Source organism: Silene latifolia, chromosome 8 (genome assembly GCF_048544455.1).
Source record: "Silene latifolia isolate original U9 population chromosome 8, ASM4854445v1, whole genome shotgun sequence".
NCBI classification, from domain to species: Eukaryota; Viridiplantae; Streptophyta; class Magnoliopsida; order Caryophyllales; family Caryophyllaceae; genus Silene; species Silene latifolia.
The window spans coordinates 18,710,283-18,737,670 of NC_133533.1; the positions used below are offsets into that span (position 1 = coordinate 18,710,283).

General features: G+C 38.3%; 3 protein-coding genes across 4 annotated transcripts; 1 reads left to right on the top strand and 2 right to left on the bottom strand.

Annotated features, from left to right (window-relative positions):
- Nucleotides 1–666: 666 nt before the first annotated feature.
- On the top strand, nt 667–3,323 carry LOC141596534 (cytochrome c oxidase-assembly factor COX23, mitochondrial). The gene is made up of 3 exons (XM_074416734.1): nt 667–838; nt 1,558–1,634; nt 2,997–3,323. The coding sequence occupies exons 1-3, from the start codon at nt 748–750 to the stop codon at nt 3,042–3,044; spliced, it is 216 nt and encodes a 71-aa protein (XP_074272835.1). The 5' UTR covers nt 667–747; the 3' UTR covers nt 3,045–3,323.
- Nucleotides 3,324–3,812: 489 nt separating this feature from the next.
- LOC141596535 (cytochrome P450 714C2-like) lies at nt 3,813–7,909 on the bottom strand. 2 transcript variants are annotated; one of them, XM_074416736.1, is made up of 8 exons: nt 7,149–7,834; nt 6,995–7,070; nt 6,146–6,397; nt 5,549–5,820; nt 5,197–5,441; nt 4,705–5,074; nt 4,509–4,628; nt 3,813–4,405 (listed from the first exon to the last, which is right to left on the bottom strand). In XM_074416736.1, exons 4-8 carry the CDS (start codon nt 5,768–5,770, stop codon nt 4,100–4,102), a joined length of 1,263 nt encoding a protein of 420 aa, XP_074272837.1. In that variant the 5' UTR covers nt 5,771–5,820; nt 6,146–6,397; nt 6,995–7,070; nt 7,149–7,834; the 3' UTR covers nt 3,813–4,099. The 2 variants fall into 2 exon arrangements, with proteins under 2 accessions (XP_074272837.1, XP_074272836.1); XM_074416735.1 differs by lacking the exons at nt 6,146–6,397; nt 6,995–7,070 and having other exon boundaries at nt 5,549–5,775; nt 7,370–7,909.
- Nucleotides 7,910–26,110: 18,201 nt separating this feature from the next.
- Nucleotides 26,111–26,599, bottom strand: LOC141594803 (uncharacterized). The gene has a single exon (XM_074414793.1). It carries the CDS (start codon nt 26,597–26,599, stop codon nt 26,111–26,113), a length of 489 nt encoding a protein of 162 aa, XP_074270894.1.
- Between the last annotated feature and the right edge of the window lie 789 nt (nt 26,600–27,388).

Here is a 27,388-nt window from a genome sequence, read left to right on the forward strand (position 1 = left end):
ACTCGCTATATCCACCTCCGATCAAACCCCATAGTACTCAGCACTCGGCGCAAAAAGACTCACCCACTCTGTCATACGCCTTTGCCATACCAAGCTTAATCGCCATATGTCCCTCCCTCTGTCAGCTATTCTTCATATGGTGAAACAATTCGAAAGCAATCAGAATATTATCAGAAATCAAGCGACTCGGAGTAAAGGCACTTTGATTTTCTGATATAATCTCCCCAAGGAACACTTTCAGACGATTAGCAAGGACTTTGGAAACACTATTTTTATTTTGATTTAAAAGTTAAGGAAAGTGAAAAAAAATAATGATTACACCGAGCTCGAGTTTAGCTCGAGCCTAATTTGAGGTGATTCCGAGCTCTAAGCTAGAATAATTTCGAGTCAATTCCGAGTTCAAGCTCAAGTTTCCAAGCTGATTTCAAGCCAACCGGAGCTCGAGCTCAAATAGGCCCGGTTACGTACTTACGCCCCTAAAATTTCCCACCCAATAGGTTATACCTCTATTGCTTCGACTCCTTCGAGTTAACATTCGCTTACTTCTTAACCCGAAACATCTCGATCCGGTTTACCGAACCCAAGTTCGAAAATCCAGCCCAACATTCATCTAATCCAACCCAATCCATTTTTTCTCAAACCCAACCCATGTAATGTAAGGATAATTCCATAACAACATTGACCAACTAACAAGAAACCGATTGATTTAGGCTAAGAGAAGAATCAAGAATCACAAGAACAGCAAACATGGCAGCAAGAGCAGAGGCACCACCATACCCAAGTGCAGCCAAGATCTCTGATTCTCCTTGTTTTACTCAATATTCAGCTTCTCTCAAATGTAAACCCTTTCTTTCTCTTTCCTTTTATTTTTACCATTTTTCGTATTTCTTAATTATATCGTCTTGTGAAGTAGCAGTCATTCGATGTAGTTTCCGATGCAATTTTCATACCGGGTTATTCGGAAACAGCCTCTTTGTTTTGCTTACAAAGGTGTAAGACCGCCCCGACCCCCTTACCCAGCATTTTTTTTTTTTTATCTTGGGTCATTCGGAATTCGGAAACAGCCTATTTGTGTTTTTAACATAGGGGTAAGCTGTCTACGTCCGACCCCCTTACCCTGAAGTTTGCGGAAATCATTGAGGCACTGGTATTTTGTGGCTTCTGGGTTATCTATTACATGGTCTTCACAATTTATTTAGATTGAATGTCATCAAGTAATAAAGTCAATTACTTTCGTATTGTTAATGATTTTTTTCCATATGGGTAGTGACTGGAACTTGATGGCTGCATTTACGGGTAGTTGCACAAAAAGAATAGTCGATTTTACAATAATGTTTTATGTGAAACCGACTTACAATAGGTATTTGTTGATGTTGGTAGAGCTATTGATTTATTTTAGGGTTACATATATGGACTATTGGGTTATTTTGGGTTTTTGATTTTGTGATGAAAGAAGGCGTTTTGGGTTATTATTATTATTATTATGTTGGTCACATAATCGAGTTGAATTTTTTTTTTTTGTTCTGTTGATGAATGATGAAAATTGGGCGGCAATAGGTTTGGAGCAATACAACTCAGACAAGAGCAAATGTCAGGAACACTTTGATGTATACAAGGAATGCAAGAAAAAAGAGGTAACCAATACTACCGTCTCTTCTCGACTCTTGTAGCTAATAGCATCTGTTATGTTTAGCATTATGTTGAACTTGGTACGATGACAACTTTATGTTGTGGACTTTTGTGCATTCCTGGAGTAATTCTTGAGTAATGGATCTACTTTCTCTTTGTTTAATTAATTCGTGAGAGGAGGAAAGTTGACGAGAAGGTAGATAGTATTCACTGTTGTATTTCTGTAGTATATCGACATTATTAATCAATTGTGGCTTCCTATTATGCTGCTGTGAGGTCATTTCCCAAGCATTTCCTGTGTGCCAGGTTGAGGTGGGTGGGTTTTTAAGGATGGAACATGGTTATTCGGGTCTTCTGGATGCTAAATGAGTAAGGGCATGATGTGATAAATTACTTGTGTTTTAATTTGGTGTCATATTCATCATGAAGAAGCCGAGAGATCCAATTTTGTTGTGTGGGCCTGTGGGGGGATGATAGAGGGCAGAATAGCAGTTCGATATTAAGCATAAGAGAGTAATGAAGTAGAAAGGTGACCTTATTGTGTTTCTTTTAAAACTAGGATGAATGATATGGGTAGTGGCGATGGATGCTTATATGCTTGAAGTAACTTGTAAGGTAGAGTATTTCAGTTGGCTACATTTGCTCTTGTCGTTGAGTTGTTATACTATTGGGCATTTGGGCCATCGTGAAGGCAGATCTGATTTTTTTTTTCCCGGTCAAAGTAAACTTTTGGTACTGTAATGAATTTTGGGGGTGAGAAGTGCAACTAAAGTCGGTGTTCTGCAACTCTGCAAGACTATGGTTCAAACTTCAAAAAGGTGGCTTATCTTGGAATATAGGGAGATGCCCAGCCTGCGTTGGGTTTCTACGTGCATTCTGCATATACAGTTTAGTAAATAAATGAACGATGATCCCCCTTCCCCCTCTAATCAATGGTTGTGTTACTTGTGGAGTGTAAATTACTACCGCTCTTTATTTTTGCTCTAAGATCTGCATATTGGTTCTTGTGTTGATAGAATAATAAGTACTCACTTTAGAATAGAATCCATCTTAAGTAAAAGGAGAGCAATGCCTTTACTCATCCTCGAGCACTTTGACCGCCACCATGTACAAACGTTTTTGTGGCCGGACTTGCCGCTTTTTGCATCCCAAAATGACCTTTCAATAAAAGTGGAATGGAGGGAGTACTTAAAAGGGGAGTGAGAGTATCATTAGGGTAGAGAACTGAATTACAGAAACAGAAAACTGAATGTCTTTTATGGATTCTCGTGTTAAAAATCTACTTATTTTGCATTTGAGCAATGGTAGTTTGGTGTACATGATATATACTCCTATCTCACAACTTATTAAATGTTGTTTCCTTACAGAGGTTAGCACGATTGGAACGTAATCGAACCCGTTCTCTCTTTTCATGAATTCCATCCAAGAGGCTCTACAGAAAAGACTTTGCTTCTACAAATAAAAAGGTTCATGGATTTCTTGCTATCGTCTGAACAGTGCTGCTATACATCGCGCAGGGAAAAGGTTCATATATTATGAGCTCTTAGTGTACCTATATACTTCACTAGTTTTCGTAGGCTTCATCTTTTAGCCTTAAATTTCGAGTAATCTTCATAAATGTAGCTGAACTATCTTGTAACCCTGCTGATTTCACAGCACGAATTATGTTATATAAAGTCAGAATGTTTTTTCGATACTACTCTCACCCATATCTTAACCCTTACTCGAAATTGTCCTCCCAAGAAAAGCAAACGTAAAGATTTGACTATTGCATGACGCAAACAATGGGAGTGTAATCTCAGTAACGGAGAGAATACTGCGTGAAATGATCAAAGATTTGCACATCGCAAACTTTGAAATTAACGCAATAGCTTGAACATTTTAACCAAAGAAAGCGGATTAATTCCGATCTTTCCTTGAGATACTGTGAGCCTAGCTATACGAAAGCTTTGACACCAAAAGGCATGAATCTTGATACTCATGCTCGAGGTTCAGAACCTGTCAGCATCAAAATAGCTGATCTGCAAATTTTGATGCAACGTTGAGATCGGAATATGAAGGTCACTTAACTTCTTATGGAAGCCTCTTTGGTACCAAATATGCATGTTAAACCCAACCATGTCATATTTGGGCAGCTTTGGCAACCATATTTTCGGCTTCCTGTTAGTTCACTGATTTTGAACTGGATTTGAAACGGAGACTTTTGTATTTAAGTACTTCGTAAACCAGAGATTTGTAATTTGACAGTCTTATACCGTATTTATAAAATCTCGGGAGTTTGGCCAAATTTGAATACAGTATAAAATTAGAATGGCCAAAATGTGGGATGTTACAGATGACGAACAAAACAAACATAAGCCGGTATTCTTAAGCGAGAGACATGAGAGCCAACTGCAGGTTAACATAAGACCAGTAACAGCACATGGGACTGATTGAGTGAAGTAGACCGAGAATTAACAAAACTGAGAAGTCACGCCCTTCTTATGAGTAGTTGAACACCGTGCTGGGGTTCAAGTATCAGCCTATATGCAGGGCTATGCTGATATGCCGGTGAAAGTGAAAAGCTGAATTTTGACAAAATCATGGATAACATGACTTTTAGTTCCATCATGGCGAAGTTTTGACCTAGACATACTCGGGCTCCAAATCCAAAGGGAATGTATGCTTGTGGTGGTTTGCAAGCCCCAGTTATTCCTTTGGCAAAGCGTTCGGGATTAAATTCGTGCACATCTGGCCCCCATAGTTCAGGATCATTATGTAATACCAGTATTGGTACCTGCAGATTTTTGATAGATTAGCTGTAAACTCACTAACGGGCGGTACTTATGTTTATGACCCAGGTTCGAAACCTATGAGATCAAAAAAAAAAGTATCGGTACCTGAATGTCCATTCCTTTAGGAACTTGAATGCCATTCAGTTTTGCATCTTCTAATGCTGCTCTCGTAGCAAAACGTGCAGGTGGGTATAGACGAAGGGTCTCTTGTATAATCATCGTTAACTGCCAAAAAGACCAAATAGTTAAAATCACAGTTCACAGTATGCAACTATATTGCATTGTTTTCTGTCAGATTTACCATTTTCATATTTCTGAGATCTCCGGTCACTGGAATCCTATCTTGACAAACTTCTAACACCTCAGCTCGGGCACGAGCCTGCCAATCAGGGTACGCACCCAACAACATTAAGCTCCATGTTACTGTGCTAGAAGTGGTTTCATGACCAGCAAAGTAAATGCTTTTACAATTGTCAACAATGAGCTTCTCAACATCTATTTTTAGTGTAGGATCATCTTGATCAGCGTACATTTTAGCACCTTCAAGTATCTTTTGTAAGAAATCTGTCTCACGTTTTGCCCTCGTCCGCTCTTCTACGACTTTTAATATCATCCGATAAATTTCCTTCTCCAATCTTCGTATTTGCCAATTACCCTTGGTTGGCATGTACCTGCAACTCAGCGGTGACTGATCAGTCTTGTATGAGATGTTTCACATGTAAACATCTCATATTTTTGGCAACTCAGGGATTCGGCTGTTTTGCCCTGAGTTACGAAGAAGATTTCAGTTTACCTGGAACCAGGAACACCAACATGTACAGTTTTGGCCATTAGCCCTTGAAGGGTCCTTATCTTTGAGAAAATGTCTTTTCCCTTAGAATAGCTGCTCCCGAAGGCGGCTTTAGATATTATATCTTGTGACAGATTTCTCAAATCCTCATCAATTGTTATTTCTGCTTCTCCGCCATTGCTTTTGATATTATCTTCCCATGAATGCAACATAGAGGTTGTAGCTTCCGTCATCATTTCCAACATACCCTTCACAAATTACCATTTCAAGAAGTGTAAACACAGCAAAAAAAAAAAAAAAAAAAAAACTCATATGAACAATAAGTCTTTTGAGAGGCGGTTTTATAACAAGTTACCTTGATTTTGTTGGGGAAGAATTCAGGAGCAATGAGTTTTCTTTGATATTCCCAAAAAGAACCACTTGCAGTGAAAACACCCTGACCAAGCAAAGGACCGCGTTCTTTAGACAGATAAGCAGGCTTTCCCAAATCCAAAGGGGTGGTAAGGATGATTTCTTTGACAACATTGGGGTCTGTTATGCAGAGCGTCTGCACAGTTCCAGTTGAATACACGAACATACGCCCTATACAACAATTTCATTGTTTACTTTTATCAATCAAACAAAATTCTTTCAATAATGTTATTCAGTTTCAAAACCAATTAAGACCGGACAAACAGATAGCGCGCGCAAACATAAAAGGGTAATGAATGCAATCAATATTGTACTTTTATCAATCAAACAAAATTATTCCAATAATGTTATGCTTATATGTGTTTCAGAAACCAAATACTCTGAATTCACTCATGTTCACACTCTTCCTCTCCATCATACTTTCTTCCAAATGCCACCCTCGACAACACATCATTTGTAAAGCGGTTGAAAATGTCTGTCTAATTCACTGGCACACAATGCTTTAATGTAGACTCCTGAAGCGTTCAACCATTGGAAATACTTCCGTTTTCTGAATAAAGATTTAACCTTTTTGTTGCTTAACATATGCATCACACAAATACTTCCCTACTTGCCAAAACCAAAGTCCATACCATATTACCATCATAGAAAAGACTGGAAGCACCCGTGATTTTCCCGGTTTGCAAAAAACAATGCAACCAAATGGCGGAATCAGAATTTATAGTTACAGGCGTACTTTTGTAGGGAAAGCAAATCATCAATGGAATAAGGTCAACTAAAACAACATCAAACCCTTAGGGTGTGTTTGGATTGAGGGATTTGAAGGGAAAGGAAAGGGAGGGAGAGTAGGGGATTTAATATCCCCTGTTTGGATACCAAATGAGGGTGGAGGGAAATGGAAGGGGAGAGATTTGGAGGGATCCAATATCCCTCCTCCAAGCCTAATCAAAATTTCTCCACAATTGAGGAGATTTGGAGGGAAGTTGTATCCAAACAACAACACTCCATTCCCCCTCCCCTTCCCTTCTCTCTCTTTCCCTTCCCTCTTTCCCTCCTTCCCCCTCCCCTCCCTTTCCCTCCACTTTTGCTATCCAAACACACCTTTGGTGTGTTTGGATTGAGGGATTTGGAGGGAAAGGGAGGGGAGGGAATTGGAAGGATGAGAAATCCATTGTTTGGTTAGCAAAATGAAGGTAGAGGGATTTGGAGGGGAGGGAAAATGGATCCCTCAATTTCCCTCCTACAAGGCAAATTATTTCCCCACCAACATAGGCAAGATTTGGAGGGAAAATCATCTCCTCCATTCTTCCTTCCCTCCCCTTCCCTTCTTTTCTCTTCCCTCCTTCCCCCTCCCCTTCCTTTCCCTCCTTTTTTCCTATCCAAACAAGGCCTAAGTCCCAAAATGGTTTGGGGTCGGCTCACATGAATCATAAGGTAAACTAGAATGACATAATCAAAACTTGTAACTAAACATTTTACAAAAATCCCTCCACTTTCCAACTTAAGACCCAACAAAAATCAGGTCACTTAATCGTGCTTAGAACCAACATCAAGATTTGAACAAAAAATCAAACTAATACATCAATCTAATCATACCATTCAAACATAAAAACAAATGTCAACTAGCTTAGTCAGTAAAGTCATGGGCGGTCATACTCATAACCTGGTTCAAAACCCGACAGCATTAAAATCGCTTTTGGCTCCCATTACACCAAAAAAAACATTCAATCGTAAAAAAAGAAGGGTATATAATAAAAAGTCATACCATAAAGTTGTTGCCATAGCTTGAGGTGAGGAAAGGTGAAAGAAGGCCAATCATGACTTATAGAAGCAAGATGATTAGTGGAAGTTTTTGTAGGATTAGATTGGGAAAATTGAGCTTTGATTTGAGTGATTTGAGGGATGTTACCAAGTAAAAGAGATGAAGGTGTCGGACCTTTAATACCTTGAGCTTCAAGCTTTAATCTTGTTCTTTTAGGTGTCAACACCATTAACATATACATGTATGCTGCTGTTAAACTCAGTATTGTTCCTGCAACTGCTGCTGCTGATATCAGGAAAACTGCCATTGTTGTGATCAGTGATGTAGTTTTGGAAGTAACGAAGGATTGTATGTTAAACTGAAATAATGTTCAAGAACAATGTGCAAGACAATGTAATCATGTGTAAAAAGTAACTATGCTCATCTATCTCTAATTTTGAGGTCAGGGTACGATTGTTATTCATGAAATGAAAATGGAACGATTAGGAGAGCATCGACCTTAATCTTTTCGGTTGAAATGAATGAATTTAACTGCACTTAGCTGAAATGAATTTAATGAAGCTAAGCTGAAATAAGAGCTAGCTCATATTCTTTTTCACTTAATTTAAGCTCGTTTTATTTTTGCCCAGCTCTATTTAGTTCAATTTAGTTTCATTCAGTTCAATTCAACTAATCTCTTCACAAATTAACTCTTACTTCAACTTTATTCAATTTAACTAAGTTCCATTCAATTAAATTCACTTCCGCTCATCTCCATGAAGTTCAATTCAGCTCCTTTCAGCCGAAAAGAACGGGACCTAATATGTGAAAAAATGAGCCGAATTGAAATGAGTTGAAAGTCTCTCTTAAAACGGATATATTCGTATTAAGTTTAAAACGGGTCAAACAAAATACCACTTACATAGATAAGACAAGTCTTTTGTTAATATTTAAACATTTTGTTTTTGTTTTATCTATATAAATGGCATATTACTTAATTCGTTTTAAATTTAAAACAGATGCCCTATCCTAAACAAGAATTTGTGTTCTTCTCCTTGTAAACATTAAACACCCCAAATTCACGATAGAAAAGTGACACTAAAAGAGCTTAGAATTTTAGAGATTTGGGTCTAAATGGATCATAAGGGGGTCCATATAAACGTGACAAAATCCATTTAACCTTGAGTTGAGACTCAAAATTAATCGAGTTGTATATTTTAAGTGGACCAGTGATCCGATTTGACCTTAACTTGATCCGATTAAAAGGGCAGTTGGTCTTGTTTGTGACCGGTACTATCCGTCATAAACTGAAGACAGATAGTGTTCCTCTCACAATAAGGCAAGTGGAGGGAAATAGAGCACCTCATGGATAATGTCACTTGCATATTGTATATTAAAATTGATAAGCCTATAACTTTTAGGATAATATTATTCTTTCAATGTTATGTTTTCAGCTTTTCCATCTTTTTCCTATTTATACAATATAATGATGAGTAAAATAAGTTTGTCTATAAGCTAAATAAGGAAAAGAATCATTTGGCTATGATTCATATATTGGTGCAACGGCTCCTTGGAGCTTTGATTTGGCTCTTCTTGTCAACGACACTTTGTTGCCTTAGGTAGAAGATTCTATTACTCCCCTCAAGTTGGAGCGTGTAAGTTTGAAACGCCCAACTTGGAAAGCAACTCGTCGAAAGATGGACGTCCAAGTGCTTTGGTAAAAATGTCGGCGAGCTGACTTCTTGTATGAACATAGGGAGTAGCAATAACTCCTTTTAAAATTTCGTCACGAATGAAATGACAGTCGATCTCGATGTGTTTGGTCCGTTCATGAAAGACGGGATTCTTGGCAATATGTATCGCGGATTGATTATCGCAATGTAATTGTATAGGTGCCGTGTGAGGTAGACCGAGGGATTCAAGTAGTCCTTTTAACCATTTGATCTCGCATGTGGCTTGTGCCATGGCACGATATTCGACCTCGGAGGATGAGTGAGAGACGATGTTTTGTTTCTTTGTCTTCCATGAAATTGGAGAGGACCCGAGGTAGACAATGTAGGCCGAAACGGATCACCGGCTTATGGGGCAGCTGTCGTAATCAGAATCGCAGTAAGCCTGTAGCCGGAGGTTGTTCTCGGACCGTAGAAGAATACCTTGTCCTGGTGATTTCTTTAAGTACCGTACAACCTGTAAGGCCGCATCCCAATGAGCTTTCCGAGGTGCATTCATAAATTGAGTCAAGATGTGTACCGAGTAGATGAGTTACGTGTAACACCCCCACACTCCAAGTGCCTTACCAGGACCACTCAGGTATAGGGATGCTACCATCTCGGTTACCCGAGGCATGATAATCATAAGACAATGAAGAAACATACTTTATTAAATAAGTTTTAGCGATTACATAACAAAACCAACTGTAAGCAAAATACAATCGTTTTCTCAAACTATAAACCAACCGAAAGGAACTGTCCTAACAAACACAGCGGAAGACTAAAGACTCGGATATGTGATGACTCCATCCCCGCCTAGATCCCACGCGTATCCAAGATATACCGCTAAGCAAATCGCTCACCACCCCGAATGGATCACCACGCTTTTAAAACATTTAAACGGGTCGACTAATCACACAAATCACTATATATATATATACAATAAGATAAACAGATGCCTTAACCGTCACACATACACAACCAACCAACTCCAATCATCTCAATCATCGACCGTCCACCGGACCAGCCCTGCCAAAGTGGGGGACCGCAGCCGTACCCACCAAATCCCCGCTCCACATAGTGAGCGATAACCCTGTCCATTAATGTGCACATCCCCTTCCGTGGCGGGTTCCACGAAGGGCGAAACTAGGGCGTGAAGCCACTCCCGCAAGTGACTCCACTCAGCCGAGAACGCATCTCGAGAACCATAGGCAACCAATCACAATCACAATATCAACAACCGTCTGAATCTATCAACAGTGTACAATCACAATCACAGCCGTCACAATACAATTGCTATATCAAACAATCAATCTCAACACATCAACAATCATCCCGTTATGGGACTAATACTGAGTAGGAAATCCTACCTGGAATGCAACACAAACATCAGACGATCTAGTAGCTGTCTCAAAACCTTTCCTCTACGAACCCTTCTCCTATACACATAATCACATAATCACTACCAACACAACAAATCATAAAAACCCCCAAGCCCAAAATTAGGGTTTAAACAAAGTCAACCAAACGCTATAAAATTGGTATGTAGGACTTACCCTTGACGCAAGGAACACTATGATGCAAAGAACAATGAAATTCGACACCTCTAGCTCCGGGATTTGCTAATGATGCGATGACAGACAAACTACGTAACTCATTTTCTCCTCACTTAGGTTTTAGAATAGATAAAAGAAACTAAGAAAAGTGACGGACAACCTTTTATACTTATCTCGCATCATTTAACAAAACCCGACAAAACATCCCCCGTAAACCGGCTACTCGATCGAGTAGCTAAGGTACTCGATCGATCGAGTGCCCCCTTACTCGATCGAGTATCTACGTTACTCGATCGAGTACCCAACAGGTCAGAAACTATTTTAAAACGCAACACACCCTTACTCGACAGAGTAAGGCCTACTCGATAGAGTACCCCGAGACTTATAAATACGGAGTATTACAGTCTTCCCTCCTTAAAAAGAACTTCGTCCCCGAAGTTCAACCCATACTCGAAAACAAACATACTAACTCGATCAAGACACAACAACGTGACTAAGAACTCAAAACAAAATTCCAACCCAAACATGAACTCGTAACACCAACTCCACTAACTATTCCTACCTCCACAACATGGCTCACGATATCGTATCAACTCCATTATATCTCTCTCAACACTAATTCCATACACTACCAACTAGCTCCGTAATATATCATCCAGAGCCAATCCAATATCAAAATACCCATAACGTCAAACGGAATGTTACATTCTACCACCCTTAAAAGGAACTTCGTCCTCGAAGTTTACTCAGACTCATAACATCATCCTCCAACTGTCAACACTATATAAAATATTCTCACTCTCTGAAGTATCACACTACTACAAGCACGGCCATGGCTTTTTATAAGTATTATCCACAAAACAAATCCCTCCTTTACGCTACGTTAACACTTTACTTCCAAACAGCTTAAACAACAACCAAGCAAACAAAACCAGTCCAAAACTCATAAAACCAGTATTCATAATCATATGTTACTATTTTTCAAAAGCCAAACAACAACATTCATCATGCACATAATTTATCTAACTTGCCAATTATGACTTACCCACATGTTTTTATTCTATCACTTTTCGTAAACAAAATCACAAATACACGACATCAAGTCCCCTATTCACATGTTACTAGCATAACAACATTATAAAATAACTTCCATTATATAACATGCTTAAGCAGGAACCATGTTATCATACCACGATGATTCATCTTTTTCCACTAATTCATCCATCATACCACATATTTATCCATCATATTCGTTCAACATGTTCACCCAGCACATGTTCAATTCACACTCCCAACCTTCTGTACTTTTACTCAACACGACAACAACAACATGTATACTTACACATCGCTTTATATATATGGACAAAACACTTTTCCTTACATAATTATAACATGCCAAATTACATGTATCAATCATTATACTTTCATGCTTTACAATCAACCAACATACAATTCACGTCATCATCATCTTTCAATTCAGATCCCCCATCCTCCACATGCATGCATCCATCAATTCATACAACATACTACTACATAGATACACACAGCACACAATAAGCACATAACGATCCCGACACATATCCCATGGTGACCGGTTCAAAATTGTAGGGCGAGTTCGCGACTTTAGGACGTCTCCCAAGTCTTTGCATTAGCTCCTACAACTTTTACCCCGGGTTCATTTTAATTGACTCCCTAGATTCATTAGATTCATTGGTTACAGGTTTCAGGATCGTCGCTCTGATACCATTTGTAACACCCCCACACTCCAAGTGCCTTACCAGGACCACTCAGGTATAGGGATGCTACCATCTCGGTTACCCGAGGCATGATAATCATAAGACAATGAAGAAACATACTTTATTAAATAAGTTTTAGCGATTACATAACAAAACCAACTGTAAGCAAAATACAACTGTTCTCAAACTATAAACCAACTGAAAGGAACTGTCCTAACAAACACAGCGGAAGACTAAAGACTCTGATATGTGATGACTCCATCCCCAGCTAGATCCCACGCGTATCCAAGATATACCTGCCAAGCAACTGCTCACCACCCCCGAATGGATCACCACAGTTTTTAAAACATTTAAACGGGGTCAGTACTAATCACACAAATCACTATATATATATACAATAAGATAAATGCATGCCTTAATCGTCACACATACACAACCAACCAACTCCAATCATCTCAATCACCGATCGTCCACGGACACCGCCAGCTGGGGGACCGCAGCCGTACCCACCAAATCCCCGCTCCACATAGTGAGCGATAACCCTGTCCATTAATGTGCACATCCCCTTCCGTGGCGGGTTCCACGAAGGGCGAAACTATGGCGTGAAGCCACTCCCGCAAGTGACTCCACTCAGCCGAGAACGCATCTCGAGAACCATAGGCAACCAATCACAATCACAATATCAACAACCGTCTGAATCTATCAACAGTGTACAATCACAATCACAGTCGTCACAATACAATTGCTATATCAAACAATCAATCTCAACACATAAACAATCATCCCGTTATGGGACTAATACTGAGTAGGAAATCCTACCTGGAATGCAACACAAACATCAGACGATCTAGCAGCTGTCTCAAAACCTTTCCTCTACGAACCCTTCTCCTATACACATAATCACATAATCACTACCAACACAACAAATCATAAAAACCCCCAATCCCAAAATTAGGGTTTAAACAAAGTCAACCAAACGCTATAAAATTGGTATGTAGGACTTACCCTTGACGCAAGGAACACTATGATGCAAAGAACAATGAAATCCGACACCTCTAGCTCCGGGATTTGCTAATTGATGCGATGACAGACAAACTACGTAACTCATTTTCTCCTCACTTAGGTTTTAGAATAGATAAAAGAAACTAAGAAAAGTGACGGACAACCTTTTATACTTATCTCGCATCATTTAACAAAACCCGACAAAACATCCCTCAGAATCGGCTTACTCGATCGAGTAGCTAAGGTACTCGATCGAGTGTTTTACTCGATCGAGTATCTACGTTACTCGATCGAGTACCCAACAGGTCATAAACTATTTTAAAATGCAACACACCCTTACTCGACAGAGTAAGGCCTACTCGATAGAGTACCCCGAGACTTTTAAATACGGAGTATTACATTACGGGCGTGTGATGGAAAGATAAACTAATCGTCCAACAAGACTTCGATAGGGTTGGGGGTCATGTAAAAGCGGAGTTGTTGACAAAGCAAGTTGATGATTGGGTTCCATGGGAATGTTTGCGGGTTTGGCGCCAAGAAGGCCGGCTTCAGTTAAAATGTCGAGGGCATATTTACTTTGGGAGACAAATATGCCTGTTTTGTTGCGAGCTATTTCTAGCCCGAGAAAGTATTTGAGTGTCCCGAGGTCCTTCATGTGGAAACACTTGGTTAAGTAATGCTTGAATTCGGCAATTTTTGTGTCCATGTTCCCACAAATAACCAAGTCGTCGACGTAGACAAGAGCATGAATTTCGGCTTCTTGGTTTGTGTAGGAGAACAGAGAGTGATCATAGGGGCTTTGCTTAAATCCATATGTAAGTAAGGCGGAAGCGAGTTTAGCATACCAGCATCTAGGGGCTTGGCGGAGTCTATAAAGAGACTTTTGAAGTTTGCAAACTTTCCCGTCTTGAATATTATGAAATCCCGGTGGAGGTCTCATGTATACTTCTTCGTTAAGGTCACCATGTAAGAATGCGTTGTGAACATCCATTTGATGGAGAGACCAATTCTTTGCAGCGGCTATGGCAAGGAGAGTCCGAACGGTCACGAGTTTCATTGTGGGAGCGAATGTTTCATTGTAGTCGACACCTTCGACTTGACGATTCCCCATGACAACTAGTCGAGCTTTGTATCGTTCGATAGTCCCGTTGGCGTTGTATTTTATTTTATAGACCCATTTGCACCCAATCGCCTTTTTGTTGGGGGGAAGATCTTCCACGGTCCAAGTGTTATTTTTCTGGAGTGCGTCAAGTTCAAGTTGCATGGTGGCTTGCCATTCGGGTACCTGCACTGCACGGCTTCTTTAAAAGAACTGGGCTCGTAATTGTTGGTCATGGCCGACAAGAAAATTTGATGATTAGGAGAAAATTTACCGTTGCTAATATAATGAGAAATCGGAAATTTAGTACCTGAGGATGATGATGATGCGGAGAGCAAGTGAGTTGATGGGTGGATGGGTGGCCAAACAAAGTCTTTTAAATTAGAACTAGGTTTGTGACCCGTGAAATTCACGGGTTTATCTGTTTTAGTTTTAATATTTTTATCGTATTGTTAATATTTGTTCGAGCAATTAGTTGTTGATCCATTTAAAAATATATAGTCTTGACATACATAGAAATTAGTTAGTTAATACCTTAATTTTTTTTGACAACTTTGGTTTATTTTTTTAAATCGAATCCTGCAAGTGACAATGTGGTAGCTACTAATTTTGAGAAACTTGACAACGGAGCAATGACAAAGGCGACTCATTATATATACGTGTGTTTTACTCCGCAATATAATAAAGTGAGTTTTTTAAATATTAAAAGTTGAAACCATCCGTATATAATAAATTCTGTATGGAAAATCTTCAATGACGCCTTATAAGGTTGAAAACTCAATACCTCAGTATAGTCATCTCCAAATTATTTCCAGACCTCCCATAGAAATATCTTTGAAGTCTTATCACCACGTGCATGCTTCAAATATTATTTACATCCGAAAAACATTTATTATATCGATAGAAAAATATTAGATACGATTCAACGGTATGGTTGGTATCTACTCCATGTATTACAAATTAAATTTTCATTTTAATTTCTCAATAATCTAAAAAATTATATTCCCTAAATTCGAATTCCAAGAGGTTCATAAAAATTTTTAAGTTCCTTATTACTATTTCAAGAATTTGATAGCTCTTGTTATACTTATGTCCACGATCTTATATAAAAATAAAAATAGTATTAAAGACTATAAAATAATCTATTCCGGTTTTGAAAAAAACACACATAAACTTAAAAATATACGGATTAGAATTTAGAAACCATACTATTTAATATTTATCTGAAGGTTCACTTTCGCTTCCTTAGTACGCTTCCTTTTAGTACACGCCTTGATAATAGTTCATATGAAATGAAAAAGAAAAATATATGTTAGAGATGATTATACCATGAATACAAAAATACAAATTCAAATAGGTTGATCGGGAAAGCATAATAGTAAAATTACACAACAATATACGCTTAATAACAAATTTAAATAAATATTATAAGATCTCCATTTTGAGATCAACGGTCATCTTATAATGGTTAAAAAACATAAACCACTTAAAAAAAGTAAAGTTAATTTTATAGAAAAACAATCAAAAGGTGGGAGTTGGAGAAAACTTAAATTGGAAAAGGAAATGACATAATTAAAATGATTAATTATTGTCATGATGCAGTTGGTGGATGAAGCTTGGACTCATAGTCCCACTGGTAACTCTATGTTTCGTCTAATGAGCAAGCTTAAAGCTGTTAAAAAGGTGCTCAGGCACTTGCATTCTGAACACTATGCTAATATTGGAGAGAAGATTAAAACAAAAAAAGAGGAGCTCTCCCAGTGTTTTAGAAAGCTCAGGGCAGGACCCTATTAATGATCTTCTCATCAATCAGGAAAAGGAACTTTCTAAAGAGCTCTGGGCACTTAAAGATACTGAGCTACAGATGCTCTCTCAGAGAGCTAAGGTGCATAGCATTAAATATAATGATACCAGCTCTAAATTAGATAATTGATTGCCGAGGACCTCAAGAGATGAATTAAATAGGACAAAATGTTAATAAAAATTATGGGTGTTGAGTAATATAAGGAGTTTTAATAAAATTATTAACATATTATATTATAAAAATTAATTAAATAGGAAAAACTTTTAATTAATTTGGTGTGTGTTAAGTATTATGAAGAGTTTTAATCAATTTATTACCATGTTTAATTAAAAAAAAAAAAATAGGAAAATGTTAATAATGGTGGGTGTTCAGTAATATGAAGAGGTTTAATTAATTTATTAACAGGTTTTATTACAAAAATTTTAAAAACAATGAATTAAATAGGAAAATATTAATAATGGTGAGTGTTTAGTAATATGAAGAGGTTTAATTAATTCCTTAACATATTTTATTACAAAAAATTCAGTTAAAATTTCAATTTTATTTATAAATTATGAAATTTATTAACATGTTTTATTACAAAAATTTCAACTAAAATGTCAATATTAATTATAAATTATGCAATTTGATGTAAATTTGTAAGGGTTATGTAAATTTTGGAAGACAATATATTTAATATACAAAATTAATTTAAGAATAATGATAATATCCTTTCATATTATAGATATAAGTGAATTAAATTCATTTATAGATAAATGATTTAAATTAATGTCATATAATAATAAATTGATAATCCATGTCACATTAATTCGCCATGTCATATTAAAAATATGCAACATCACATTTAAATATGTCACGTCACATTAAATTTTAATCTGGGTGGCTTTTTGGATCCTATGTGGCTTTGTCTAGGTGGCGTTTATTTGTCATTTTAGGGTAGCCTTTTAATTATATTTTATAGATTTGGGATTTTTAAACGGTGACCACGGCCCAATTCGGTTTGTGAAGGTGTTGGGTCACTAGTGGTCTCGGCAGGGCCTTTATTTTGCTGCTTCTTGGCCCCTTGTTTGTGGGCTTCATTGATAGCAGGGCTTGTGGAGCTTTGATTTGGGTCTGGAGGAGTAATTGAGCCCATGTTTTTGTTGTGGGTTCTGGTCTGTTTGTAGAGGGAGGGGATTGGGCCTCATTATGACCAGAGCCTTGTGATGAGTGTGGAGTCTCGGTTTGGGCCGAGTCCAAGGGTGAGGTTGTAATTAGAACAGCCTCATTAGTAAGGGTGTCACGTAAAAACGAGGTCGATGTTGGGTCGTCTTCGTGAAGACTCAAATTTTCATAGGGAAATTCATTTTCAAGAAAGACAACGTCGCGGGATTCAAAATAAGATCCGGTGTCTAAGTTATAGAGACGCCATCTTTTCTTACCAAAGGGGTACTCGATAAAAATACATTTTTGACTACGGGAGGCGAATTTGTCTTTGTTACGATTTAAAGTTTTAGCGTAACTAAGACATCCAAAAACACGAATATTCTCCATAGGAGGAGGTTTGTTAAAATGCATTTCGTAGGGGGTCTTCCCTTGAAGAAGAGGAGTAGGAGTGCGATTTATGAGGTGAACCGCACTCATTACTCACTCGCCCCAAAAAAATATTGGTAAACTAGCTTGAAATAAAAGGGCACGGGCAACATTTAAAATATGGCGATGTTTTCGTTCTACCCGTCCGTTTTGTTGGGGAGTCCCAACTTTGGAAGTTTGAAATAAAATTCCATGAGTGTTAAAAAAATTAATTAAAGATGTGAATTCTCGCCCATTGTCGCTACGTAACACTTTGATTTTCTTATTAAATTGACGTTCTACCATTGCAAAAAAATTTAATAAAGTTTGTTGCGCATCACTTTTATTGCGTAAAAGGTAAACCCATGTAGAGCGAGAAAAATCGTCAACAATTGTAAGAAAATATTGGGATCCACATGATCCATTTGGAGAGTATTTTCCCCATAAGTCACAATGAATAAGATCAAAAATTGAAATGGCATTATTTGAAATTAAAGAAAATTGTTCGCGCGTTTGTTTGGCACGTAAGCAAATCTCACAAGTCCGAGAATTAAAATTATTAGAATGTGTGTTGATAAATGGTAAAAAACGAAACACATGGGAGGACGGGTGACCCAACCTTCTATGCCAAATCTCGGAAGAATTGAGAGATCCCACAGCATTAGCTTGCACCGTGTCACCACTCACACCCGTCAAGTAATATAGCCCCTCACGTTGCTCACCCGCACCAATCAAAATCTTCGAGGAACGGTCCTGTATCAGACAAAGTTGATGTGAAAATTGTATCGTGAGAGATGTGTCTAACAGTAAACTTGAGACGGATATAAGGTTACAATTTAATTTTTCAGCATATAAGACGTCTTTTAAAATCAGGCATTTTGACAACACGATATCACCACATCGAGTGGCATAAGCAAAATCACCGTTAGGTAATCCAACGGACTGTGGCCGAATAGATCGAATATTAGAAAACTATGACAGTGAACCTGACATATGATGCGAGGCTCATGTGTCGATAATCCAAGAAGGTTTAGAGACATTACCGTGAGCGGGTTGAGCGGAGCTAGCTTGATGCGCCTGCAACATCTTGGACAGTTCCGCAAGTTGTGTATGACTCAATGAATTAAGGTCAACTTTATCCAAAGTAGGTGCAGTAACAGAGGGGCCGGCTGATGAAGAAGCCTGTCCTGCATTAACAGACGGTCCGACAACCATATGGGCGCGCGGGGGAGTAGGGGAATGGCTGTGACACCCTTAAAATTAACGATAAATAAAGGCGTAAATTCTACGGAAAAACTAGTAGGATATGTTTGTAATTGGTCCAACTATATAAAAACCTGTAATTTCAAAAAATTTTCTAAACCAATCACAACATCTCCAGCATTCCCAATAGGCGGGTGCCAAAACCTGCAATTACTAACAATCTAATTTACTTAACACCGTTAAAGGTAAGAAAATACATAATGATACAACCCAAAATAGAAAAGGGAGACATATGTCCCTTCAAATTATATACAAAACCAAAAGTTAAAAGGTTTACTATAGGAATAGCCAAACTAAGTCCAAGGTTCCTTATGCTCACTAGCTCGTCTGTGACCCCAACAAAGCATCAACAACCTGTCAATCGCATTTTATACAAACACGAAAGCCACAATTCAGTGGGGAGTAACTTCGAGTCCTCCCAGCCACGAATCGTCAAAATTAATGTAACATGTAGTAAAACATGTAAACAATATGATAACTAATTCAATTATCAATTATTCTAACATATGAGTCCTAACTGACCAAACTAAACTATCATGTGAAAAATATAACAAGTAGTAATCCAAACTCTATCAACCATAGCCGGCTTGCATCTCACCTTCTATGATTCATAGAATCATCAAACAAGAAAGGGCAATATATCAAAGACAGGCATAAGTTCTTAGTCCCGTCAATAGTCACTTTGTAACTCGAGTCTATACCACGAGGTAGGGAAGGTAATCGAACCGGTATCTTGGCTCAGCGGTTAATATTAATAAAACATGGCCAAGAGACAACACAACCCTAGCCTAAAATCTGCGCAGACCTAGACATGCGGATACACACCACCGCACCCAAGACCAACAATTTTTCTAAAACAAAGTGAGTACCCTAAGGAGTCCACCAAAGGGTTGGCTAGTACTTAAGCTGACCACTTAATATCAAAATAAGTAACTGAGGTCATGCCCCAACTTGGATATAAATCCACTAGTCAGGAACACAAAGGCTATCAAGCAGTGAACATATACTCGTCAAAGACTATAAAGACCTATCTATAATGAAGGCCGAAATACTCACCTAGGACCTAGTCCCAGCTAGTCCCAGCTTGAATACTTTAGCCCACACCACACAAGACTCACCACACAAGTCAAGTAAGACACCCACTTAACCATAAGAGGGCAAAGAGTCCTACTTACCAACATAAATTCAAACATTCTATCATGTGAAAGGCTATATAAATGTCTATTCAGCAAACAATCCAACAATATCCTCAATAAGTATTCAATACTAATTTCCAATTCTAACAATATTAACCATGTTAAAGGCTTTAGGGAATCTAGGGCCGTTTCTACAATATAAGAAGCTACTTAAATTCAACTAACTACACATGTGGAATAAAGATATAATAATTGGCCTAAAACAAGAAAAAGGCCGATTATCCAATTCATTTAAAATTTCATCCAACCGAATTTTTACCCGCAACCCCACTACTGCGACAGTATGGTCAAATTGCGGTCGACCAATCACTCAATTGATCGACATCGAATCATCAAAGGGATTAAGGCTCGATTTTAAGCACAATCATCAAATCATTACAATTACTGCTATAAAGTTCATTCTGAGCCTATTAATTACAATTTCAATTTATAAACTATCCTAACATTATTTATCACTGTGACAAAAGCTAAATTAGATGCATATTCCACTGATTATCCTTTAATATATTAGTTGACACTCTCATTTACAAAAGATTCCACCATTTTTAACTTTTGTTTCATTCTTCATTTTGTGATAAACACCATAATCCATTACAACAAAGTTAAACCCCTAAACACTACTCGGAATATTTTAATCAACTGAACTAACTAATTATGAACAGAAATCATAATTAGAACGGGACAATACTCATGTCTTTATCGACTAAACTAGCTAATAGAAGGCGAGAATAAAACGAACAATGCATGGAAAACCGCGAAACAAGCAACGGGCCGACCCGATGCCAGCCGTGGCTCGCGGTCTTTGCCGGGCCGCCGCCACCATTACTCCTCTTTTTTTTCCATTTTTATTCATTATAAGACCGTCTGAAACATAATTAATCGTTCCCAATACTAACTTGTTAACTAAAACTAACAAACATACATGGGTTAAACATGCATGCATCAAATTTAATCATGTGAAAATTATTACTCAAACAAAAATCACAAAACATACAAAAACAACAAAGCATGTGACGATCTTTCGTCGAGTAACTCGAAATATGTTACCTTAAGCTAGAAAAAGAGCAATTAGCACCTCAAAACCCAAACCCTAACAACAACTAGCCGCTATCCTCGACAATATACGAGTCCCCAAACTCGTCTTCCAAATCTTCACCTAATTAAACAATAAAAACACCATAATAAGTACATAAATACTGAAAATACCGAAAATTCGTCTTAAAATAACTTCAAGAAAACTGAAATTAAATTATACCAAGTTGTAGATCTCGACGAGGGGATTCCGGAAATGTAAATTTCGTGAAAAACCGATAAGAAACGCGGAAATTATGACGATTTTTGGCTTAAAAGCTTAAGTTTTATGTTAATGGTGTTTTTAGAATATGATAGAAGATGATAGAATAGAAAAATCAGAAAAATGAAGGGGAAGGGGGGTTGGTCCGCGGGAAAGGGAGAAAGGAAAGGAGGGAGTCGGGTTTGAGTCGGGATTTTTCGAGTCGGTTTTGACTCGTTTCGATAATAATTAAAACCGTAGGTCAAATGCAAATTCCGACAAGACCAAAGTTTTTAAACACGAGATTACAAGAAAATTGAGTATTCATACGACCCATTTCCAAAATCGTTTACCCAACGTTCAAAAGAATTGTCATTTTCCCCCCGACACGCCCTTATTTCGAAATAAAAAGTTTTACACGGTTTAAACTATTTTTAAACATTTCGAAACTATCAAAATAAATACTTTTCTTCAAAATATAATAAAATTATATTTCTTTGAATTATTTTTACTTTAAATACTTAAATATCAAATTTTATTTGATTAATAAATTATTTTCGAAATATATTAACGGTCCGAAATTACGGGGCGTTACAATCATCCCTCCTTTTAAAAAGTTTCGTCCTCGAAACTTAGAAGGAGAAATTTTAGTTATAAGAAAATATAGGTATCTTTTCAATGAAACTGTGATACTCTTGTTGATCAGACAAGAACATCCATATTCATATCAAGATATAAAAATATTTCTACACCAATAAATGAGAAAACCAATTATTGGGACGTCACCAACAACGAGATTCAACATTCACTAATGTTAAAACCATTGAAAATCATAAAAGCATTTTCAAACTTTTAGTTTAAAATTCTATAATAAGAACAATATCTTACTAATTATGATTAAATATGGTTTAGTAGCTCGGAAAAAGAGTAAGAAAAGGAATACCTTACGAGAATAATTCAGGATATTTAGCTAACATAGAAGCTTCAGTTTCCCAAGTCTCTTCTTCGACATTTCCACAACGCCAAAGAATACGGACTAGAGGCACAACTTTGCTCCTAAGTTGCTTATTAGCTTTTTCAAGAATCCGAATTGGCCTTTCTTCAACCACCAAGTTAGGCTCCAATTCAAGAATCTCTTCTTGGATGATATGGCTAGGGTCACTAATGTACTTCCTCAACTGAGAAACATGGAAGACATTATGAACCTTGCTCAGATTTGGGGGCAATTCTAAACGGTAAGCAGCTGGACCAATCTTTTCAATCACCTGAAAAGGTCCAATATACTTAGGGCTCAGCTTCCCTTTAACGCCAAACCGTTTCACCCCTTTCATAGGTGACACTTTAAGGAATACTTGATCATCAACCTCAAAGGAAAGTGGTCGACGACGGACATCATCATAAGATTTTTGACGGTCCTGAGCGGCCTTCATCCGCTCCCGAATGAGCTTAACTTGTTCAATGGACTCGGTCACCAAATCAGGTCCTAACATTGGAACATTTTGGGTTTGATCCCAACAGACAGGAGTACGGCATTTTCTACCATACAGAGCTTCATATGGTGCCATTTTAATGGAGGCTTGATAGCTGTTGTTATAAGAGAACTCAACCAGAGGTAAACATTTCTCCCAAGAAGTTTGGAAATCTAAAGCACAGGCACGAAGAAGATCCTCTAAGGTTTGAATTGTTCTCTCAGTTTGAACATCAGTGGCGGCGTGAAAAGCAGTGCTCATCAATAGTTTACTACCTAAGGCTCTCGTAATGCGATCCGAACGAGAACAAAATCGAGGGTCTCGATTTGAAACTATATCTTTAGGAACCCCATGATAGCGTACTACTTCATTCACATAGGCACCAGCTAGAACTTCTAAACCCCAGGTCTCTCTAATGGGAATAAACTGAGCACACTTAGTCAATCGGTCCACAACCACCCAAACAGCATTCTTCCCAGTGGAAGTCCTGGGTAAAGCCATTACAAAATCCATGGATATAGACTCCCATTTCCAAAGAGGAACATCCAAGGGTTGAAGCAAACCCCCGGGCTTTTGATGTTCTATCTTTACTTTCTGGCAGGTGAGGCATTTACTGACATACTCCATAACTTCAATCTTCATCCTAGGCCACCAGAATTGCAATCTCAAATCTTTGTACATTTTGGTACCTCCCGGATGAATGGAGTAAGGAGAAAGGTGTGCTTCATCAAGAAATCTTTTTCTCAAATCAGCTGCACTCGGAACATAGATTCTACTATGATAACGAAGATACCCATCATCATCAATCTTACAATCCTTAGCTTGCCCAAGTTGAATTTTAGCTCGAATGGATATGAAAGTAGGATCATTAGGAAGGCAAGTACGGATCTCACGGTGGAAGTCAGGTTCAGCTGACATGGCATCAAGATGATGAGAGCCCTTTTTTACAAGGCTTACTCCCAATTTTTGAAGTTCTAAAGCAAGTTCAGGAGGTAAGTCCCGAAAAGAATTCAAAGAATGACAGGATTTTCTGCTAAGAGCATCAGCCACCACATTAGCTTTTCCTTCGTGATAAATTAGATTGGCATCATAGTCATTCACCAATTCTAACCATCTTCTTTGTCTCATGTTCAGCTCTTTTTGGGTAAAGAGATATTTCAGGCTCTTGTGGTCGGTGTAGATGTTGCAATGGACTCCAATGAGGTAGTGTCTCCAAATCTTCAAAGCATGCACCACCGCAGCTAATTCAAGATCATGAGTCGGTAGTTAACTTCATGAACTCTAAGCTGTCGAGAGGCATAAGCAATGACTTTCCTCTTTTGCATCAAGACACAACCTATACCATGCTTAGAAGCATCACACTAAACATCAAAGTCCACTCCTTCTTCAGGTAAGGTCAACACCGGAGCGGTAGTCAACCTCTTTTTCAATTCCTGGAAGGCATTTTCACACTCTTCAGACCACACAAACTTAGACTCTTTCTTCAAAGAATCGAGTCATCGGCCTAGCAATCTTTGAAAAATCCTTCACAAATCGCCGATAGTAACCCGCCAAGCCAAGGAAACTACGGATTTCAGAAACATTGGTTGGACTTTTCCAATCAACAACAGCTTCAATTTTGGCTGGATCTACCATAACACCCTCTTTTGAAATGACATGCCCAAGGAAAGTCACTTTAGGTAACCAGAACTCACATTTAGAGAATTTGGCATACCATTTTTCACGGCGCAAAATCTCTAAAATAACACGAAGGTGTTGGACATGTTCTTCTTCAAATTTAGAATAGATCAAGATGTCATCAATGAACACTACAACGCATTTGTCGAGGTGTTCTCTAAAAGTACGATTCATCTGATCCATGAATATTGCTGGAGCATTGGTCAAACCGAATGGCATCACCGTAAACTCGAAATGACCATATCTCGTATCGAAGGCGTTTAGGAATACTTCTCGGACTGGAATTTGATGATAGCCCGAACGAAGATCAATTTTAGAAAAAGTAGAAGCACCTCGAAGTTGGTCGAAAAGATCATCAATTCTAGGAAGAGGATATTTATTCTTGATAGTAACTCGGTTAAGTTCACGATAATCTATGCATAATCGCATAGATCCATCCTTCTTTCTTACAAAGAGAACAGGAGCACCCCAAGGTGAAAAGCTAGGTTGAATAAAACCTTTGGCAATCAAATCATCCGGTGAGTCTTGACTCTTTCATTTCAGACGGTGCCGACCTATAAGGAGCTTTAGCAATAGTATTTGTACCAGGAATAAGATCAATAGCAAATTCGACTTCCCTTTCGGGAGGAATTCCCGGTAGCTCATCAGGAAAAACATCGGGAAATTCACATACTACAGGAATGTTCTCTTTAAGAGGCAGAGAGGAAGAATCAGAAGAAGTCACCATACACAAGAAAGCTTGATGACCCTTTTTCATCGCATTGAAAAACTTCATAGCAGAAATTAGTTTAGTACCGGTTTGTCTTTTAACCATTTGATAAGACACACGGTGACCTGAAGGGCTTGTAAGAATTATTTTCTGATCTCGACATTCAAATCGAGCATGATAAGTATGTAACGGGGCGTTACAATGGCTCTGTTTTGAGCGGTCAGCAGGGGCTTTATTACGCCCTTCATAGGTGATGATGATATTATTGGGGTCGGAATCGTCAACATAAATACGGTCACGAGGTCGATCTCCCCACCATTCGGGGAATTTACCCGTGACACAGTAACAAACCTTGTAAAGACTGCCAGGGTGTTTGCAAGCAATACGGTATGGTCTAGTCGATTCAGTAGAGTTTTTTGGTACTACGAGAATCATGAATCCCACCGGAAGGGCGGGGAGCTTGATAAGGGGCACGAGCAGCATGTGCCATTATATAAGGGGTTGAAGTGTTTGAAAGCAGAGACATAGATCGAAGACTTTCGTCTTGTGAAAGACGATTATAAATTAAATTAAGATTGGGTAAGGGATTGATACCGAGAATATGCGATCTAATATTATCGAATTTGGCGTCGAGGCCAATCAGGAAGTCCCTTGTCCGCCGTTTCTCGCGCCGTGCATCCATCAGAGTAACTCAATCACAGCCACAAGGATCACATGAGCATTATGGGAGGGGATCAAGAGTCATTATGTCATCCCAAAGCTTCACCACACGACCATAGTAGGACAACAGGGATTCGGAGGGGCCTTGACGGCAAGCAACAAGGTCCGCCTGAAGTTGATAGATCTGTGGGTCGTTCCCCTGGCAAAAGCGATTTTTGATGTCTTGCCAGAGTAGTTTAGCCTCAGGACGAGACGTGATTTGATTGCGAAGGGTGGGTTCAATAGAATTAAAAATCCAAGCTGTTACGAGGGCATTAGTAGATCGCCATTGCTTGAAAGTGGCGGCAGTTTCTGCGGGTTTCGGAACGGACCCGTCAATGTAACCGTCTTTTCCTTTGGCTAAAATAGCCAAGAGAAAGGAGTGTGACCATTCATCAGAATTTGATCCATTGAAGAGAACCAGAGTAATATTGGTACTCGGATTCTCGACTTGTATGACAGAATAAGTTTGATTGGTAACGTTTTCATTTGGAACAATTTGGCCTGACATGGCTGCAAGAGATCAATTTTGTATTCAAGAAGAAGAAAGAGGCAGATTTAATAAAACCTAACCTGATACCATATTAGAATTGATAAGCGTATAACTTTTAGGATATTATTATTCTTTCAATGTTATGTTTTCAGCTTTTCCATCTTTTTTCTATTTATACAATATAATGGTGAGTAAAATAAGTTTGTCTATGAGCTAAATAAGGAAAAGAATCATTTGGCTATGATTCATATATTTGTGCAACGGCTCCTTGGAGCTTTGATTTGGCTCTTCTTGTCAACGACACTTTGTTGCCTTAGGTAGAAGATTCTATTATTGTGAGAGGGGACACTATCCATCTTCAGCTTGTGATGGATAGTATCCGTCTTCAATGAGATTTTGTGTTCAAAGGGTAAGAACTATTTATGCGCGTAAAATTATCGAGTTTTGTACCTATTTTATTCGCACACATAAAATAGAACATTGTTTTTGAAAAAAAAAATAGTATTCATACTTGTGTTTGAACTATTTATATTGAATGAGTGTGGACAGCGGGCCGCCCACGGGGGCGCTTGGTGAGAAGGTCGAAAACAAGCGTTTGCATTTTGTATAGAGTCGCCACCAATTTTTATGGGAAATTGGAACCGTTCGAATACCTCATGTCATGTCAAGACATAAAGTAATGACATGAACACTAAGCAATCGTTACCCTTAGCATTCTATGTCTAGAATGACTCTCGTGGATGCCAATGAACACGGGTGCTCACGGAGATCTGGAGTAAGGGGTGAGGGTACGTATTAGGAAGCTCT